Consider the following 19,429-nt stretch of genomic DNA (forward strand, 5'->3'; position numbering starts at 1 on the left):
ATTTAATAGATATTTGCAAGAATCTACGACCTTCCCATTTTTCTATAAAGATTCTTCAGATCTTGCTAGAAGTTTTCATCAGATTGTATCGATTCAAATTTCCTGAACCGCAAAATTGTTGAACGTACTATTTAACAAATAAAAAGCGAATCACGGTGAATTTGAGAAATAAAAAAAAAGCGAAGACCGAACAAGTATCGGAAAAGCGTAGATTCGAATCGAAAACCGTTGTTCCCCGCGATTGGATCGTTAACGATTGTCCCATTGCATTCAAGGGGCGGAGGAGGAGGAGGAAGATCCTCGACTGTCGGGGATCGTCGATACAGTGGTATCCAAGCCGTGTTGTTGCTCAGTTCTGCGATTGTTTTTGTTACATCCCCGTATCTGAGAGGAGACTGGAATCGGTTAGCAGCCCCTACCGCGTTTCCGAGTGAAAATCTCTCCTTCCCGGCACTCGAATAGAACCAAGGCAAAAGCAAGAAAGGCGGAACCGCCACTTAAAACCAGTAAGTGGTTTGTACCGTCCGTTGCCGATTGTCTTAAGTCGGGCCACTGATATGGCTAAACCATCACTGTAAATCTATTCCGTCTTTTCCTACGTTTTCTCATACTCTACGTTCCTTTTCATTTAGAATTTTAACATAATGCATTCAAAATCGCTTATAATTATACAGTCCTCTCTACTTGAATGTATTCTGGTAAAAATTGATACATGTAAGCAACAGAAAACTTTTATTGACAATTCTTGTTTACTAGGTAGATCCGTTTGCATTATAAATTAATAGATGACATTAGTTTACATTAATGTACACACTTGGGAAATATGTTGTTGGAAGCATAATAAGCTTCTAGCTTCCACATGAATAGCTTCACGTGTTTAATCACAGTTAGTCGATGCTTTGCGATAGATTAGAAAATAAATATTTATAAATAAATATATTCTATATTTCAATGTTTTACGTATCTATATTATTTTATTCATATGATATACAATTTCCTACGAAAACGTAATATGCATTATTCTAAACCATAGTACAAGTGGAGAGCACTTTATTTCACATTTCATCTCGTCCTTTTTTAATACCAATTTATTCATGATACACACGTCAGTCCGCGAAGTATCTCGGTTACGACAGCTTATGTGCGCAGGTATATTTTGTTTAGCACGTTTCTTAAGCTCGACGCGTTTCCCTATCTGCTAGACAAATCTATGCCACTCACTGGAGCATTTTCAGACCGCTAATGCATCCCCGGATGCCTCGCCACCTACCTACCCCGCGAACGGCACACAAATGCTCTTCGAGTACCTCCATCTTCCTCCTGAAAAGAGTAGGAAGAGAAAGGCAAAGAGAAAGGGAGCGAAGCGATTCTGGTTTGCCTGTTCTAGATTGCTTCTGTAAATACCGGTCGGATCCCGCCGAGCCGAGCCGAGCGACAGCGGCGCGGTCGGCCGGCTGTCTGACGTTCAACGTCTGTTTCTACTTCCACGCTGGAAGGGTTTGCCGGCACGAGAATCTGTTTCCCTTTCGATGGTTTATCGAACACACTGATTAACGGTAAAACATTCGATACCGGTCAGATACTTTGGAAACTTTACAGATATCGTTAACGGTAAAATAAAGATCGATGTATAAAAGTTCTCCCTAAAGTTTAACTGTCAGCAGGCAACGTGTAAATCACAGAATATGTACAAAGTGAATATATCATACGGTATTCTCGTTAGCAGTTATTCGATTCTAAAAACAGAAAGAGAAAATGTAACGGGAGAGGATAAAGACTGGTCCGAGTGGGAATAAGAGTCGCGAAAGAAACTTGTTACCTCAAATCCCAAAGTATCATGAGCGCTAATGTAATATACATTCATGAGCGACAAATCAACCCTCTCCATTGTCCGACGAAATTTGCCAGAGAACACAATGGAAGACCGACCCGTCTAACGCCTCCAGTCTACTTCATCCGTCTCCCTCTTTATACCCCGGACTCGTCTCCTTCCTTCCCCCTGCCTTTCTCACCTTTCGCTCTATTCGTGCGTTGCGCTTGAAAAGCCTTGTAGATTTATTTGCAGCATGTAATTGGTCCATTCCTCTCGAGGCTCCTGTCGAGCGTAGCTTCGAGTCCCGATTCGCGTTATACCTCGTTCGCGTCCCGAGCGCGAAAAGGCGTGAAACGTTCTTTAATTCAATTTTCGCAGCTACTTAAAATGTTGTAAAATCTCCTCGCGTTAAAAAACTGTCTTTTGAAATATTTATAAGAGCAGCAGCAAGACGTGGGAGTAAAACATTTTGCTACAGTAAGTCCATACCGATCTTGTTGACGGCGATTGCCAATGGAGGAACGTTTCTTTTCCTCTTATTTTCCACTACCTTCCGTGGTGGAACTCGCTTCCGGAGAAGTTAAGCCCATTGATCACGCGCTCGATTACTTGGCCGGAGCTTGCCAGATACTCAGGGACAGCCATTCCCTTGCATTTGTCACCTCCGCGTTTCCCTCTTTCCATTTCACCTCCTTCCCCTGGATATCGCCAGCCATTTTCCCAACCAGCGATCTTTTCCGAATCGAACTGGTCACTTCTCGCTAACGAATGGTTCGTTACTTCCGATTTGCTTATTTCTTTGGCTATCAAACTACTTTCGGTTCGTTCTCCCTCGAGTTTTACAAGTATCGTGTCTATATATACATATGTAGACACGATACTTGTAAAACTATACTAAAGAAGTAAGAAGATATATATATATATATGTACACGCGTCTGTGCTTTTATATCTTCTTACTTCTTTTTCACTCCGACAAGCTGGAAAATCATGATGCTGTCCGCAAAGGGAACAAGAGGAAGGAACGAAGGTCCCTAACAACGATACGTCCTCAAAAAAGAAGGGCTTCACTAGCGAACTGTCGAAATATTGCGATTCCAGTCACAAGCCGACGTCCTGTGGCACGCGGAGTCGGAGATAAAGCCGGAAGAAAAGGAAGGAAAGTGTAAGTTCTCTGAGAAACTCCGAGCTTCGTGACTTGCCTCCTATCTCGATACTCGTCCGAGGGTCTTTCTCCCTCTTTCCGGGTTAACTAAAACCGCGTAAACCGTGTATAAGCTTCCTTTGATAAAACCCGATTCAGATAAGCACCGGTGAATATTTTCAAGGAGAGAGGAGAATCCTGACTAAAAGTACACCTTAGCTTGAATGCTGTACGAGAGACAATGCAGAGAATAAGAGTAGCAAGATTTTTGTAATGATAACTAAAGTCTGGCGTGGTCTGAAGGGCTACACATAGAGTCCCGGTCGACGTTACGGGATTGATTCTTCTTCTTCTTCTTCTTCTTCTTCTTCTTCTTCTTCTTGCTCTAGCAAGGAAAGTTCCAACTAACGGCGGTTGCTTCCCACCGGGAGTTTTATTACGCCAGAGACGCGCTTATCCCGGCCACAGATTCGCGCCAACATATCCCGGCTGTCGATAAGTCTACGAGTCGTACGAGAAAAAAGGTCGACGGCGAGAAAAAACAAGTAGAAATAACTGGAAAAGCATAGTAGGAGCAAATCCCGTGATCGTTTCGCGCTTGACCGTTCGGATTTTATACATTTATTTCCCGTCGCGAAATCGCGTCGTTTCTTGAATAAAATCCTGATGGGAGGTCGGATGAAAAAAATCAGTGACTGGCACTGTGCACACAGAAGGCGTTAATAAAAATGTGAGAAAATTCTGAAGGGCTGATTCGACGGGAAAAAGAATAACGAGATTGCGGCGAAAGCTTCATTTACTTTGGAAAGGACTTTGAAATTCTGTCAGGTAGACGGGTGTAAAGGCCTGTTGCGTGACGAAAATTCTACGTGGCCGCCCGCCACGGACTTCCAACATCAATACACCTGCGTTTGACGGATTTCCGAAGTCGTTTTTCTCGAAAACGCTGCTTCGAATCGAATTTTCGTTAACATTTTCGATCTAACTTCACTGACGCAGAACCGATTTTCCGAAAGCGTGGAAAATTTCTATTAACGCCCCGTGCACGCGGTTCGCGCAGGCTACGCGGAAAACGTTGAAAAACAAATAGATGGGAAAAAAGAGCGGGTACTTTAGTCGGCGAGATAAAGACAAAGAGGACGCAACCCCAAAAAAGGAGAGAATGCCTCTCGTGCCAGAGATGGAGATGCCAGGCAGCAGCCGAGAGCTGCTTAGCCTGGAATTCCGTTGATGGATGGAATTCACTTCGTGCCGACGAGTAAGTATAATAGAAGTGAAGTTGGGCCTCGCGGTGCCTACTGTTGCTGAATAGAAGCTTCGTTAGGCTTTGTCTAAGCGGAGTGCTGCAGCTTTACCCCTGCCACCCGCAATTTCCACCGCCCACGCAGCCCTCGCCCTTATCCTTCCATATTCTACCTACTACTTGAATTATTCTCCGCCGCGTCTCTCCGCGAGAGTGGACTGCCTCGCATTCGTAGTTCACGTTCTTCTTTCTACCAATCCAACGCAACCCTTCCATTCTCGTGACTTTAACCCTTTCCTCGCACATGCCCTAATAAATATTCCAACTGCATAAATACTGTCGTCTCTAATAACTATGGTGCGTATAAAAGAAATATGATTAACGCAGGAGGATTCGGGCAATGCGGAAGTAGTAATTCGGCGGTTATGAGTCAACGACACTTCCGCTGTCTGATAAGTTCTCTCGCTAAGTACCGGAAGCTCCGGGTTGAAACTACGGTGATGCATTCGAGTTCGGTTACGCCGAGACAGTTGTTCGGGGTAGTTTCCCGGGCGATGTTGCAACTACATAGGAACCTCCCCCGATAGTTCGTACCGCCTTAATGCAGTTCCTCGCACAGCGGCGATAGTCGCGCAACAATAAACCCCCTATCTTCGACTAACACTTATACATTTGTCTTTATTAAACCTATTACGCGATCCTGCTTCCGCTACAGTTTGATTAGTTCTCAACAATCTATTATCTTTAAAATTGTTTTTCCCTTTTTTTTTTTGCACGAACCAAAACAAAATTTTCGATAGTTTGTACGATGTTTTACGATCATGCTGTACTGGGCTGTGAAAGTGTTACTGAAATATTACGCTTGTAGAATATGGGTTGAACATGCTATTAAAACTTGAGTGTTCGTCGATCCTCTGTGATGCATATAACAGGTGTTCACATAGTGTATACGTACACAGTGACCTAATTTTGCTTTGGTATCAAATCAGATCAACAAACATCGTAATTAAATTTTGATTGTGTGTTCGATCGAAGTTTGACTTAATTGGCGACTGTTCTTATTTAATGAAAATTATACGGAGCTCCGGTTTACAGAGTATTAACCGGCCCATGACTGAACAAAGAGTATAAGTAGATAGGCTTGTATTACAGAACCTTCACGATGCATCGACGCGTGTTTAAAGTCACACAATCAGCAAAAAGTGATATCGCAGAGACAGATAATAATTATTAATCATGCAGCGTAATATCAACGGAAATAGTAACTTTGAGTTGAACATGACTCATTTTCTCGAGTAACAGAGGAAAACCGCACTGAAGTATGACAGTATGAATATTAAACTTTGTCTACAGACCTCTGTTACATATGCATAGCGCTCGAATTTGGAGACACGTGTAACATCGATTAGAATCTTCGCATAAATTACTTATCGTTTTCACACTTTCATTTTCGATAAGTAAATAATTCCCCAAATTATGAGGCCTGAAGTTCAAATGTTAAAAAAGGAAACTGTCGTCAAGAATCTCGAAACCTGATCTAATTATAAAAATTGATAATAAAACGATTATACGTCTTTGTTTACCTAATAAAACGTGGCAACCCATAGCGGCCGCGAACCGCAAGAACGATTCTCCAGTTGATATCTCGTTACGTACGTAAAAGCCAGCAGACGCCTCATTTCCAACTAAAAGGAGCCACTAGGATACGATTTCTCTCTCTCTCGCGCGCGCACTCACACACGATATGAATAGGTATAAGGCAATATTACAGTTCACGTAGAGCTTCCTCCACACGATACACGTATATAGCGTATAAACTATAGAAGCGAAAGTGTGTGTAGGTGGTAAAGGGTGCAGGATGTTGGTACCCGGAGCGGCAAGGAAAAAGCACGACGGAAACTGGCGCACGCGCTTCCCTCGCCCAGTGTGCTTAAGTACACACGCGAGCCGAGGCACGACACGATGGTTTCATGCATATAACGTAGCGCGTATATTTGGACGGTGCACAGGATTTTAGTATGCAGAACAGGGTGCCTTTAATGCTGAAATATCGCTGCGAACACCGCAGCGCGCACCGTCGCCGTCTTCTCATCTTTCCAGCCGCCGAAATTTCATGCCCTTTTACGGCACCGCTACTATGTGTTTCAAACGAAATCTGCGCCCCATCGAGCACGACAACTCGAAACCGTACGTGAGGCGAAATTTTGCGTACCTCACGTCGATGACGTTTCGTTCGATTCGCAGTTTCTTCAAACTTGTCATACGCAAGCCACTATCACAGTCATTTGTATTCCTCTCTATACAATGAAATACTGCCATTTGCATCAATTGTATCGCTGTTCATAAATATGGTATTACAATAAAAGTTAATACAATACTTCATGTAACAATTTCTGTAATGATTGATGAATAACGTAATGTGTGAATGTTGATTTGAATTATTGCTGAATATGCAAATACGGCAAATAAAACGAGGCTTTAAGAAATTGACCAAACGTTGCCAGCTGTCAGTTCTGTATTAAAGGAATCCGAGCGTTCCTACTCTTAATCCCCTTTCAGCGGCAGCCAGCTTGTTTTTCCAAGTATCCGCCTCCAGATGCTTTGCCGAACTCCCCCGCTTCTTGTTTTCATCGTTGTTTTGTCTCCTGGCAGCATGCGCCGCTTGATTCACGCCCGAATGAACATCCACGTATTTTAACTCTCTCCGCTCCCCTGTTTATCGACTTTTTCATCCGGACCTGTTTATCTCCACCCTCTCTATATGCATCCGCCGTTATCCTGACCTAACGTTTCTCTACCGATTGACAAGCCCGTGTCGATCCTATTCACGTTCTTTGTTCTCAGAGCAAACATGTCAAACGCGAAATAAGAAATCCTTTGATTATTTTTATCAATACACGATAAAATGTTTTCACTCTTCAGGATAATCACACGTGGATTCCATTCTATTGAAAATTTCGATCGTACATTGTACATGGAGATGCCTACGTACAATAGCTTACCTAGATCACCCATCTTGCGTATTTCTGTTCGTATTTGATTATTTGCCATTGTACTGCAATGAACAGGGATCCTTGTACATCGTATACAATGTACCTTTACTCTTTATACAGAATATTGAGAATCTGTAGAATATAAGCTTGTGTACAGTGACGAGCAAAAGTGTAAACACATCTCACCGGTTATATAAAAAAGGCGATAATACGACTACCTTTTCAATGGTTCCGCAAAGATTATGTAATAGTAATTACAAGGTGCATCTTATTAACAAACTGTTATACTTATTCGACCGAATACGATGTGCGATTTCACAAGCTGCTCTGTCCGAAGTAAGGCGCGGTCTAATTTTCTGTGAAGAAATTGATGCACTACCATAGTATTTTCTTATTCTTGCAACTATCGTATGACTGACATCACATTTCTCTGCAGTTTACCACAACGACAGACCTTTATCACATAAACAAATAATACTGTTCTTCTTGTCTTCACTTAGTCGCTTCACCTTAGATTAAGCGTATTAAACAGTGTGTAAACTGAACAGTAATCTAATATTGATGTGAAACAGTTGACTGCGAAGTAGTGAATAATCAGTTTTATTGTCTTGATATTTACACGCTATGATAAGCGTTTCTGATGAAACGAGCAAAACTATGAACATTGTTTGAGATCTCTATTTTTGTAAAATCTTCTGCACAATATGAATATTAATGACAATAAACTATTACATTTCGTTAAGAAGATGCACCTTGTAATTACTGTTACTTTTTTACCGATGTGTACCTTCTCTTCTCTGTTACTTAATCTTTTCCGATCAACTGAAAAATTAGTCGTATTATCGCCTTTTTTATAAAACCGGCGAAGTGTGTTTACACTTTTGCTCGTATATAATGTACTTTTAGGATAGAGTTTTTCAAGAAGCTATAAGGTTGCAATTAGAGCGAGTAATTATAGTTGATAATTGGAAACAGCTTTTACCGATGCAGTATTTAGACAAGTTTTTTTCCCTCCTTGAGGAAAGAAATCTCTGAAACAAAGCCTATCAAAGAGATTGAAGAACTTGAAACGGGCGGTAAAGAGCGGGCCGAAGTTCAACCGATTTCTCGGAATTTTCATTAAAGAGCAAATCGTTCCTCGTCTCTTTCCGCTTACCAAACCTCGGAAACTTTTCTTTTTTTTTGCTTTCATTAACGGCACGTCGAGCTACTCTGCAATTTCCTTAGGTAGACAATAAGCCGAGGAAAAAGAAAGACGAAACGACGAGAGTCAGTGCAAGAGGAGCCGCTACTGCCTTTCATAAAATCCAATTTAAGAACTGCTTCTGATCCCCGTCGTTCGTCCTTATTGCACAGTAATAAAGAGCCACCGAGACCTCTTCTTTATACACTTGCAAGTAAACTGCAGTTAATATATATGACGGTTATTACTTTGTATACTTCTGACGGTGTTGCGAAACTTTACGATGCATATTGACGAACACACTGCACATAATACTAAATCGATCGATGCGTCGTCGTCAATTATTTTACTATAACGCGTCTTTGCACACTTGTGTGTGCCCTAAGGATGGAAGGGAACAGGCACTTTCCACACATGTATATGCATATTTGATTAATGTTTATTGCAGAAATTACGAATTAATGGTACAATTTACTGAAGTCAATACGTATTGTGACAAGGCTCCACGTCATTCACAATGTCGCGATAATCTCTCCACAAACGGTCGTCCTCAAAGCACACGGTCCCACCGCCTCGAGAATACTGCGTGTCCTGAATAAAAAATAAAATTCGGTAGACAATAGGCAGAATAACTAAAGTATATCGATCACGAAAATCATATTTACAGCTCTGTTAATATCGCCAATACAAGCCCAATGATTCGATGATTTTGTGTTGACCGTGATGGCCCATTTGGAATGATCGCGGCTACTAGGAAAGTCTACGTTTGCCGCGTCGACTTTAAGAGTTTTTACATTGTATATTCTGAAAAATTGATGTCAATTTGTTAAAAAAACGAAACAACTGAAAGGGACTGTGGTGGTATCTGAAATCGATTTTACTTTCTACGATGACAAGTTGTCGGCAGTTTACCCCGGCCGTTCAGCCACGATTGGACGTACAAGTCCGACTGCAATTGTGGCGCAACGAAATCACCGTAGAGATCTGCGCATAGAATTCGAATAAATCGCAACGAAGCGAGAGGCGAAATTTCAGGAACACGATTTAATCACCTTTTCCCCATTTTCCGGACTTGGCGAACGAGGTAAGTTCGAGAGATCCCAACGTCGTTATCAGAGCTTTATGGTTGTAAGGGGGCTGTTTAATGCGCTTCTGATTAGTCGCGTTCTTTAACGCTGGATACTGCTTGCCAAGGATTTCTGGTATATTCTTCGCGTACACCCCGATTTCATTGTACATTAATTGTTCGCCGACGATATTGAACTGATCGCCGCCGAGAGAAACGCATAAAAAACTTTGCCCGTAAAACGTGCCGCTATCCGGATAACTGTACGCGCCTTCGATAGTTACATTTTCCAGGTTTAACGGCCGAGTTTGCACACCGGCTCTCGGCACCGGAGGAAAACTCGGAACGCTATGAATTAACCAAAAGCCCTGATCACTATTTACCATCACTACACCTTTTGTATGCCCATGGTTCCACACGTACGATGCGTTCGGCGGGCTATCGTTATATAAATTCCATAAAGCATCCTCCTCGCTGCTCTGTACGACAAAAGTGAGAAAGGAATTCCCTCTAACTGTTCATGCAATAATTCGATTGTCGTCAACGAAATCTAATGGTAATTAACGTTCGCTAAATGCTTACACGATTGTAAAGCGGCGCTAATGTGATTCCAGGGATAGAATCGTTAGAACCGATGGATTTGGTCGACAATCGCCAACCAGATTCGATCGTCGCATTTGTTATGTACAGATAAGCATGACCTTCTCTAATCAGAGGATTACTGCTCGTATGAACTTTTGGTAACTTGTAAAGCACATACCTAAAGTAGCATTACTTTCAAATGACAATCACATTATTTCTTAAAATATATCTCTTATCGTTCTCATGCCATGAACATAATTAAAACAGTTATACTAAAACCGGTTTGGAAGAAATTCTATAAATACTTACCAATCTACTGCTGCATTATTTTCGTCTCTGCACTGTAACTTATTGTTAAGATCACCGTTTGTAACATTACATATTATTAATGCCGTTATTATGTAGAACAGAGTAAACATGATGGTTTACTGAAATAAAAAGCAGAAGACGTAAATGGCGATACGAATTGAAAAAACGCGCCATGTATCACATAGCATTGATCAATGTCTTAAAATGACTGTAATGATGTCAAGGTATTATAATATTGAAAGACGAAAGAATACATATTACAAATTGAGCGTGTATTAATATTATCGTACCTACCGTGATTTCTAATGATATAACACAGTTTAAGCGAGGAAATAACTTTTCTTATGATACTACTACCATCACAATTGACGCGACGCACCCGTCGCACTGAAACCGTAGACTGTAGACGCTGAAGAGTAACCAGAGGAATGAAAGCGTGTGAAGGAAACATCGCAGCACAAACTGGTACAAATGAAACATCGCATCATTTGATCTTACGTCATTGGACTTTATTCATCCCATTGGCTGACTAACCACTACTTTTTCAGTCATTATATTCATCACAATTACAGTTATAACAAGTATAATTAAAACATGCAGTTCTGACCTTTCTTTATATAATACGGAAAGCAGTAAATAAAGAACATTATTATATGCACTTTATATTCAGAATTGAATCAATTATAATATATGTATAGTTATATTAAGCTGTAAATTTTAATTAGACCAATACAATAAACCATGTTGAAAGGAATTGTTGAATACTCCGTATCTTGTTCTGCGTTCTTCTAATCAGTTATATAGCTCCATCTGTAAACGGATGATAGGAGCAAAAGTAGCGTTGATATTTATATGATATGATCGACTGCAGTGAGGTAGCAATATGGCAGCCGTGTGTTGCAGAGGATCGAACGTCATAATATCACAATGAAGGAACAAGGCATATCGTGCGAAGTAATAAACGCGTGTTAAAAGTTGTAATTCGGCAGATATGCCCTCCTAGCAATGACAGTCCCAACGAAGCGTTTTAAGCGACATTACAAATTCCGTTGAGATATATTCGTCGACCGACACGGAATACAAGAATGAGTTCTTTTGCAGAACTTATTACGGAATATCCTCAACGCTGACAGAAGAGCAAAGAAACACTTAATAAATTCTTCGTCGGATGAAGGTACATGTCGGTCGATAATGTTCGATTCAGTAACACGTGTTCCAACGATATCTTTTATCCCAGCATGAGTACGATAGTTTTATTAAAATTCATGATAATCGTAGATACATCCTTTTTTTCTGTTTTATCTGTTAAAGTGTATCTATGGAAACTGTTATCTTCACTTGTAATTCTTGTATTTTTCTTTGCAGTTTCTTAATCTAAGGAAATACATCTATGGAACCTTATGTCTTAACAAATTGTATATTAACAAAACTCGTACCGTGAACATTTCATTTATCACATTGACGAACGGACAGACAAAAAATGAGCAGAATAGAGAGCATATCGGATAATGGGGACAGTTGGCACCAATGTGCCAAATGGTTAACAAGATGTGGAGCTTTACGAGAAGATCACAAAGCCAATTGGCCGGAGGCAAGACCATTCGACTTAGCATATACATTGAGAGATGGTGTATTGCTATGCAATCTTCTAAACATACTGGATCCTGGATGTATAGACATGAAAGATGTAAATCAGAAACCGCAGATGGCACAATTTTTATGTTTAAGAAATATAAAAGTGTTCTTGTCAGCATGCTCAACTACATTCGGTTTGCCTGATTCTGACCTTTTCGAACCTTCAATGCTCTTCGATCTATCTGATTTCGGTCGCGTACTGTGCACTTTATCAGTTTTGTCAACATGCCCACGTTTAAGGCGTAAAGGTATTCCGTAAGTAATATATTATTGTACAATATTTTATCTTGAAACTGCAGAATCTTTCCTTCCTTACAAAGAAGAATGTCTCTGTTTCAGTGGTTTTTCTGTAGGTCATGGCAGATCACAAGAGGACATCTATAAGGATTTAGAAAGCGCTGGTGCAGGGTAAGCATTTAAATTCCCGTAGAAGTTGATAATTCCTAATGTTCCAGTCTAGAGTAAATGATAGTGTACGATCAGTATGTTTCATTTGGAGACACTTAACTTTATAATAATCTCTATCAATGGGTTTAGTCCCACGACAGGTGTGGGGACATTTACCATAAAGTCCAAGGGTATGGATGTAGATGAAACTCAAGTATATCAAGAATTACTTTGCTTCTCGAGTAATTCTCCGCGCGACTGGCCTTCCACAGAGAAGGTATCTGTCGTTTGCAATTTAAATGTTTAACGATTTTTACCGTAAAAGTACCAAACATCACTGTATCTCAATGAGAAAAGAATCAAATGCTAAATTAAATATAAAGCAATGATTATTTACATAACGGATTCGGTACAGTGATACTGGCACTATGTTAAGGTTTATTCTGCATTTGTTCCAAACACTTGTTATGTGCTAACTTATGTTTCATTATCAGTAACAAAATCAATATTGTTGCTACGAATAGTTTTAAGTTCGCAAGAAATTATATTTTTTTCATGCATGAATAGTGCATGGCTGTTCATTTTTTATGCTAAAGCCGTGAGGATGAAGGTCGCCGGAGAAGATTTCGAAGGCGAGAAGGAGACGAGGCAGGTGGAGGAGGAGACAACGACGATCCGGTCGGCGAAGAGGACGGATATGGAGCATACTGCAGCCATGCTCACAACGAGGAAATTTACCAGGATCTTTGTAGCCTACACTTGCCGCCTCCTCCATCTGCAGCACAGGTCGTTAAATAATTGTGTTCCTTAGTTTTCTGCAGTCGTTCAAATACATTTTAAAAATTAATTATTAGCCCTATTCTTCTCCGTTTGCTTTGCAGTATTTTATGTCCGTAATGTTGATTGCGTAAAACGAAATCTTCAATTATCTTTTGTAAAACAGGATGGCGTGATCTCCGGAGGTGAAAAACGGGATTACGTGATTCAGGAGCTGGTTGAAACGGAACGGAACTACTCTGACGTCCTTAACAGCTTACTTAAACACTTTGCTAGGCCTCTGTCCTCATTCTTACAACCCGAGGATTGCGCTCGTATCTTTTTCCGTATTAAAGAACTCGCAGAGATTCATGCAGGTTTTCATAGTCAACTTCGTAAAGCAAGAACAGGCGCCGCTCTAGCGCAGGTTTTCCTTGATTGGCGAGAGAAGTTCCTTATATACGGCGATTATTGCGCAAATCTTACGCTTGCTCAAAACACATTGCAAGAAGTGTGTACGCGTAACGACTCAGCCAACCAAGAAGTTATCGTGGGTTTCAAAACATTTATCCTTCGTTCGTGACCGTTGCCGAGAACTAAATGGAATAATGAATTACAGAGGTGCCAACAAGAAGCAAATAATGGAAAATTTAAATTACGAGATATACTATCTGTTCCAATGCAAAGAGTATTGAAGTATCATTTATTGCTTGATAAATTAGTAGAAGAAACTCCTTGTGACTGGTTGGAAGATAAGCGACAACTTGGGAAAGCTAGGGAAGTGATGGTCGATATAGCGCAGTATATTAATGAGGTGAAGCGCGATTCAGATACGTTAGACATTATAAGAGACATTCAAGCGTCAATCGTCGATTGGGTTCCGGAAGATACACAGTTAAAAGATTTTGGACGTTTACTGAGGGATGGGGAACTGAAGGTGTCCATTATTTCTTAGCACGTATTTATGGAAATGAAACATACGAAATACTGTAATATTTATCTTTTAGGTAAAAGCTCACGGCGATCAACGGGTTAAAGTTCGTTATGCGTTTGTCTTCGAACAAGTAGTATTGATTTGTAAAGCAGGAAGAGGGGAGCAATATTGCTACCGTGAAACTCTACGATTAGATAATTATCGACTGGAAGATCATATGGGAAGACGAACGATCGGCAGAGACTCTCGGTGGTCCTACCAATGGTTACTGGTTCACAAACAACAATACACGGCGTACACTTTATTCGCCAGAACGGAAGAACAGAAGCAAATGTGGATCAAGGCTCTCCAAGATGCGATGGACAATGTCAATCCAGCTGCGTGTCGTAACACGAATCACAAGTTCAAACTCACAACGTTCGAGACTCCTCGTAGTTGTCAGCGATGCGACAAGTTCTTGAAAGGTCGAATTTTTCAGGTAAAATCATCATTCGTAAATAATATTCAAACGTTGCTGCATAATTTTGCTAATGAGTTACTTATTGAACTAGGGATATCGATGCGAGGTATGCCGCTTTGCTGTACACAAACAGTGCATTGCGCATTCGGGTCGGTGTATGCCGGCAGCACCTACGCCACCGCCTCCACCACCTCTACCATGCGAACGTGCTCTTTCGGTAAAATTATGGTTCGTAGGAGAAATGGAACGTGACACGGCCTCAAATAAATTAGAACCCCGCGAAGATGGAACGTATATGTTACGAGTACGACCCGCAGGACAACCGCGTTTAAAACACGAAACCAAGTACGCTCTCAGTATCAAGTAAGCAGTTATTGTATTATATCTCTTCCTTATGTATTTACGACTATTTTTAAATGTTAAAATGATATTATAGGGCGGACGGAGCGGTAAAACATATTAGAGTATTTAAACGCGATGTTGAAGGCGCTGATGTCTATTACCTAAGCGAGTCTCGTTTCTTCAAAAGCGTGATCGAACTAATTGAATATTATGAACGGGAGTCGTTGTCGGAAAATTTCGAAAAACTAGATCAGCGTTTACTATGGCCATACAGGCGCGTGATAGCCACAGCGTTGTTCGATTTCCGTGGCGGGGAACGGAATCAGTTAAGCCTACGGCGAGGTTGTAAGGTTGTCGTACTGAGTAAAGAAGGTGATGCCAAAGGTTGGTGGAAAGGGAAGATAGGAGATCAAGTAGGATTTTTTCCAAAAGAATACGTTGAGGAAGAGTAACCATAAATTATGTCAGTTAATGTTTCTAATCATGTGATAGCACGACGCATCAAGAATATTTTACATGTTAATCGTGTGATCGTGCGGTCATGATATTTTATCCAAACTGTTTTAAACCGACAAGATGACGAAATAAGCTACAATATAGACATTTTTACAGTACATAAAACGTAGAAGGATCCATTTTCATACATCACTATCATTATAAAAATAACAATTTATTTTGCAGTTTCCTTGAAATTGTACTATATCACAATTACCTAAACAGAAAGTACGTATTCATATACGGGAACCGAATTCACAGACACAATTATATTTACCTATTTGTATAGATGCGAAGAGTTATAATTATTTTTCAGTACGATGTAACAGTACGAATAATGTTTAAAGGAAAAGGTCATAAGGATCGAAGTTGTCTGTTCCTGTATATTAGAAATCATACAGAAAAGAACGTATTGCCAAATGATTATACTTCTAGACAGCTTTCTCCTTCATGACTAGATTTTTAAGTCAATTGCCAGGCCTCAATTGTATATAATGTAATTCTGTACTGTTAATGATAAAAAATTTTAGCTACTTCGGAACTGTAAACATACACACGTAAAAATATAAACGACCGCTATGTGTATTGTTGTAACAAATTAGTCGTACTATTTTTTTAACTGTTACACAAATTCTGATTGTGCCAATAAGAATAATCAATAAAATTTAGATGTTATTGAAATGTTAATATAAAAAGGAGAAAACCATTGTGTATCTTCAAAGATCAGTACGTTTTGTTTTCTTAGCATATATAATAGAAGCCACTTTTTGTTCTAATCGTTTACAACCAGCAGTTGCATAAAGATTATGCGGAGGAGGGCCGAAAATCACGTACGATAATCCCTCCTCGATCATTTCACTAGTAGGGTTTACATCCCTATTTATAAAAGCTTTCTCTAGACATTTTCTCACATGTGTTTCCTCGAGCGGTAAAAAAGGTATGTAATGATCTATGACGTTCGACTGTATCGCATCACTATGGTGAAAACCACCTTTCTCGTTAAATGCCCCGACACTTGTTAAATATTCGAAGTCTTGAAGTCTAGCTGCTTGTCTCGACTTGCCCTGTTGCCAAAGTGTTAACAGATATTGAATAATCCTAGAACTGCCTGTATTCGATAAAAATATGTAAATTGCTTTTCTTGTGTTTATAGAACTGCTTGTATATCTCCATGATTTGATCGATGTGTTATAATCCAAAAATTGCACAAGAACATCCAGTAAGCCCTCTGGCATTTTATCCACTTCATCAAATACGAACATCGATCTTTCGCATTTATCTAAACCACTGATGATGATTTTGTAAAGTTCTTCCTGTGTAATATAAAATAAATCGGTATTATTTGCACATTCTATATTTCAAGGATTTATAGTAACAGGTGTAAAAATATACCTTGTACTCATCTACTTTTGATTCTAATGGAAAATCATTGCGGCCATTAAAAAAATGAAAATATTTACTTTCTTCGCCATATTTGTAAAGGAACTTGGCAATCAGTTGACTTATATAAGTTTTTCCAGTTCCTGGTGGTCCATGAAAGCTCATAGACAAAGCTTTTGGAGGATTTGTTGTCAGGTGTCCACGTAATGCATTTATAATTGCCTGACGAGCAATTTCTTGTCCATAAAGCTCTTTAATCAGGATATCATTTAACTCTAAAATGGTCATATTCGATTAACATAATTAATTATAGGAAGTCAATAATTCAGTATGTATTCAATTCTTTATTTAATATACATACTATCAATATCAGGAGAGACATATTCGTCTGTACAACATTCCACAAAACTACATTTCACAAATTCTGCTCCAGAATAGATTTTGTGAGCTCCATACGAAAACGGTAAGGTGAAATAAGATCCACATTTTGTACAAAACATTACTAAAATAGTACTAGTTAATACTAACAGAGTGCTAACAAAATTCATTTTACATTGGTATTCGTAAGATTAACCGTATTCCATAGAATTACCGAACATCACTTGCTAAGCTTGAAACCTACAAAGAAACAATTATAATGGGTAATATGTTCATATTTTATAAAAAATGCTATAGAATATTCGTCCAAAGACACCTGACTATCGTAACCACGTTCTGAAAAATATTTATAGACAGAGAGAAAATATTAAAATTTAGACAAATTTAGACACCTGAGCGAACAGAAACCGTGACATTCTATTGGTTCAATTTTGAAGTATTTAGATTTAGTTTATTATTAGATTAGAAATATGTCTATCTTACTCTAGGAAATGTGTCTATCTTGTTGTAAACACAAAATCAATACAGGATTCAAACGCTTTAATTGTATATAATACAGTATCTATTCGACGCCGGAACATTACTCAGTGATTACAGCAGTAAATCTCTTAATTCTTCCAAATATATTACATAAAAATTTTTATTACAGATCAACTCGTTTGCATTTCTTGATACAAAGTAGTTATTGAATCAGGTATAGTAAATTAAAAATAGTTCATGTTACTGATAACCTTGATGTAGTAATAGAGTATTTTACAAATATTTTTAACGCTTAATTTCTCACTATCACAGAAGAGTGCAAGTATCCTACTTATTCTGTACTAACCGGTTCACTAAGTTCAGACTATAGCCTGTAGCTGTGATCGCAACTGACTAATAGGCGGTCGGTTAGAATTTCAATACGATTATAATTTCCCAACAAACAACAGTGTAATCAATAGTTTCAACGATCGATCGTCGACTGTGTTCAATATTTCGTTCATTCCTCTCAATATCTATATAATATCCTTCCCAATATCTATATAATATTCACATATTGCCTATAAAGTTTTGTCTACTGCAGAAGATAAAACATGGCGTCTGTTAATTCCACTGAAGATACGAAATATTTCACGCGGAAAGAGGTTTCGAAACATACGGACAGTAACGACTTGTGGTTTATCATTAATAATAAAGTTTACGACGTGACCAAATTCACAAGTGTAATTATGTTTTATAATATTTTATCGAGATCGATTCGTTCATAGAACCTTGCGTGATTTTGAATCTTTGCTTTGTTTTTATTTGCATTTCAGCACCCGGGTGGGCAAGAGATTCTTCTCGAGCAAGGTGGTAAGGACTCTACAGAAGCCTTCGAAGATATTGGTCACTCGAGCGATGCCAGAGAATTACTGGAAACATTTAAAATTGGAGATCTAGTCAAAGTACGTAAAAGAACTGTACGATCTTGTACCTTCATGTTACAAATAATAAAGATTATTATTGGATGAAATATTATTAATTGTAGGAGGATATAATAGACGAAGACCAAAAAAGAATTGGTGAGCTACCTGATGCTTACGATAGTTCAAGGTATGTATAACCTTTTCCCTTTTGCATATTAATATTACACATACTAACTATTGCTAACAAGAATATTACAGGTGCATAATCTCGCTACTAACATCTTATCTGCATTGGTCTTGTATCTCGCATTCTTTGATTATTTTTATACTTTCGATAGCTCAAGTATGTAAAGCTAGATGTTTATGATATAAAATACAATAATACATATTTTCTAATTGATATAATTTCTGAATGATACTTGAGCTATCTCCAATGAGCACATCAAAATTCAAAATGTGTGATATGTAAATAGTCGATGCTGCAACATCATGTGATTGCCAGTTGCAGTGGTTCTTGGAGATCCTGGCTAATTCCTATTGCTCTTGGGGTTCTGGCGACTCTCGTGTACCGTTACTTTCTTAAAGCACACTGAATCATTCCTGATATTTATTCTTTTTGTAATTTGTATTATACATAAAAGCGATTGTTATAAATGATGAAAGATTAATACATATATTGCACACAATTACACATCTTCTTTTATAACATTGAACTGCACATACATATTGGCCTAGCATAAAGATCGTTTATAAAGCAAAGATTCATTTATTATATTTAAGCTACATAATTTCTATATACATATATATTATATGTATATATATATAAACGTGTTCGTGTAATAATACAAATATATATATATATTAAGTATAAGAATAAATTATGTTTATTTATATATTCGTGCTGAATTTCTTTTAAAACAAATCGAATCATGACTGTAAAAAAATA

The 19,429-nt window shown here is 38.9% G+C and overlaps 4 protein-coding genes across 12 annotated transcripts; 2 read left to right on the forward strand and 2 right to left on the reverse strand.

Moving 5' to 3' along the window:
- Positions 1-8,791: 8,791 nt before the first annotated feature.
- On the reverse strand, positions 8,792-10,806 carry DNaseII (deoxyribonuclease II). Its single transcript, XM_018025102.2, has 7 exons — positions 10,626-10,806; positions 10,332-10,450; positions 10,023-10,200; positions 9,427-9,919; positions 9,256-9,358; positions 9,040-9,178; positions 8,792-8,965 (listed from the first exon to the last, which is right to left on the reverse strand). Exons 2-7 carry the CDS (start codon positions 10,439-10,441, stop codon positions 8,855-8,857), a joined length of 1,134 nt encoding a protein of 377 aa, XP_017880591.1. The 5' UTR covers positions 10,442-10,450; positions 10,626-10,806; the 3' UTR covers positions 8,792-8,854.
- A 379-nt stretch (positions 10,807-11,185) lies between these two features.
- Vav (Vav guanine nucleotide exchange factor) lies at positions 11,186-16,021 on the forward strand. 5 transcript variants are annotated; one of them, XM_018025170.2, is made up of 9 exons: positions 11,186-11,505; positions 11,697-12,221; positions 12,306-12,374; positions 12,950-13,139; positions 13,297-13,659; positions 13,729-14,046; positions 14,117-14,521; positions 14,595-14,848; positions 14,940-16,021. In XM_018025170.2, the coding sequence occupies exons 2-9, from the start codon at positions 11,812-11,814 to the stop codon at positions 15,295-15,297; spliced, it is 2,367 nt and encodes a 788-aa protein (XP_017880659.1). In that variant the 5' UTR covers positions 11,186-11,505; positions 11,697-11,811; the 3' UTR covers positions 15,298-16,021. The 5 variants fall into 5 exon arrangements, with proteins under 5 accessions (XP_017880659.1, XP_026669590.1, XP_017880660.1 ...); XM_026813789.1 differs by having other exon boundaries at positions 11,187-11,573; positions 14,595-14,866; XM_018025171.2 differs by lacking the exon at positions 12,950-13,139 and adding an exon at positions 12,504-12,630 and having other exon boundaries at positions 11,187-11,505; positions 14,595-14,866.
- On the reverse strand, positions 15,497-17,289 carry LOC108625288 (torsin-like protein). Its single transcript, XM_026813790.1, has 3 exons — positions 17,082-17,289; positions 16,733-16,995; positions 15,497-16,653 (listed from the first exon to the last, which is right to left on the reverse strand). Exons 1-3 carry the CDS (start codon positions 17,266-17,268, stop codon positions 16,057-16,059), a joined length of 1,047 nt encoding a protein of 348 aa, XP_026669591.1. The 5' UTR covers positions 17,269-17,289; the 3' UTR covers positions 15,497-16,056.
- On the forward strand, positions 17,096-19,172 carry Cyt-b5 (Cytochrome b5). 5 transcript variants are annotated; one of them, XM_026813792.1, is made up of 5 exons: positions 17,096-17,183; positions 18,162-18,300; positions 18,394-18,522; positions 18,606-18,670; positions 18,986-19,172. In XM_026813792.1, the coding sequence occupies exons 2-5, from the start codon at positions 18,172-18,174 to the stop codon at positions 19,074-19,076; spliced, it is 414 nt and encodes a 137-aa protein (XP_026669593.1). In that variant the 5' UTR covers positions 17,096-17,183; positions 18,162-18,171; the 3' UTR covers positions 19,077-19,172. The 5 variants fall into 5 exon arrangements, with proteins under 5 accessions (XP_026669593.1, XP_026669594.1, XP_017880666.1 ...); XM_026813793.1 differs by lacking the exon at positions 17,096-17,183 and adding an exon at positions 17,277-17,361 and having other exon boundaries at positions 18,986-19,169; XM_018025177.2 differs by lacking the exon at positions 17,096-17,183 and adding an exon at positions 17,705-17,792 and having other exon boundaries at positions 18,986-19,169.
- The last annotated feature ends 257 nt before the right edge of the window (positions 19,173-19,429 follow it).

This window comes from Ceratina calcarata, unplaced genomic scaffold (genome assembly GCF_001652005.2).
Source record: "Ceratina calcarata isolate Rehan_Ccalc_2016 unplaced genomic scaffold, ASM165200v1 scaffold350.2, whole genome shotgun sequence".
NCBI lineage: Eukaryota > Metazoa > Arthropoda > Insecta > Hymenoptera > Apidae > Ceratina > Ceratina calcarata.

Excerpts from the sequence above, each read along its gene's own strand:
- DNaseII (XM_018025102.2), bottom strand. The coding sequence starts at position 10,441 with ATGTTTACTCTGTTCTACATAATAACGGCATTAATAATATGTAATGTT. Across the intron at positions 10,201-10,331 it reads AATAATGCAGCAGTAGATTG|GTATGTGCTTTACAAGTTAC; the intron begins GTAAGTATTTAT and ends ATGCTACTTTAG. Across the intron at positions 9,179-9,255 it reads ACAACTTGTCATCGTAGAAA|AATATACAATGTAAAAACTC; the intron begins GTAAAATCGATT and ends TCAATTTTTCAG.
- Vav (XM_026813789.1), top strand. The coding sequence starts at position 11,812 with ATGAGCAGAATAGAGAGCATATCGGATAATGGGGACAGTTGGCACCAA. Across the intron at positions 14,047-14,116 it reads TGAGGGATGGGGAACTGAAG|GTAAAAGCTCACGGCGATCA; the intron begins GTGTCCATTATT and ends TTTATCTTTTAG. Across the intron at positions 14,867-14,939 it reads AAGTACGCTCTCAGTATCAA|GGCGGACGGAGCGGTAAAAC; the intron begins GTAAGCAGTTAT and ends ATGATATTATAG.
- LOC108625288 (XM_026813790.1), bottom strand. The coding sequence starts at position 17,268 with ATGAATTTTGTTAGCACTCTGTTAGTATTAACTAGTACTATTTTAGTA. Across the intron at positions 16,996-17,081 it reads TGTCTCTCCTGATATTGATA|AGTTAAATGATATCCTGATT; the intron begins GTATGTATATTA and ends TGACCATTTTAG. Across the intron at positions 16,654-16,732 it reads CAAAAGTAGATGAGTACAAG|GAAGAACTTTACAAAATCAT; the intron begins GTATATTTTTAC and ends TATATTACACAG.
- Cyt-b5 (XM_026813792.1), top strand. The coding sequence starts at position 18,172 with ATGGCGTCTGTTAATTCCACTGAAGATACGAAATATTTCACGCGGAAA. Across the intron at positions 18,301-18,393 it reads ACGTGACCAAATTCACAAGT|CACCCGGGTGGGCAAGAGAT; the intron begins GTAATTATGTTT and ends TTTGCATTTCAG. Across the intron at positions 18,523-18,605 it reads AAATTGGAGATCTAGTCAAA|GAGGATATAATAGACGAAGA; the intron begins GTACGTAAAAGA and ends TATTAATTGTAG.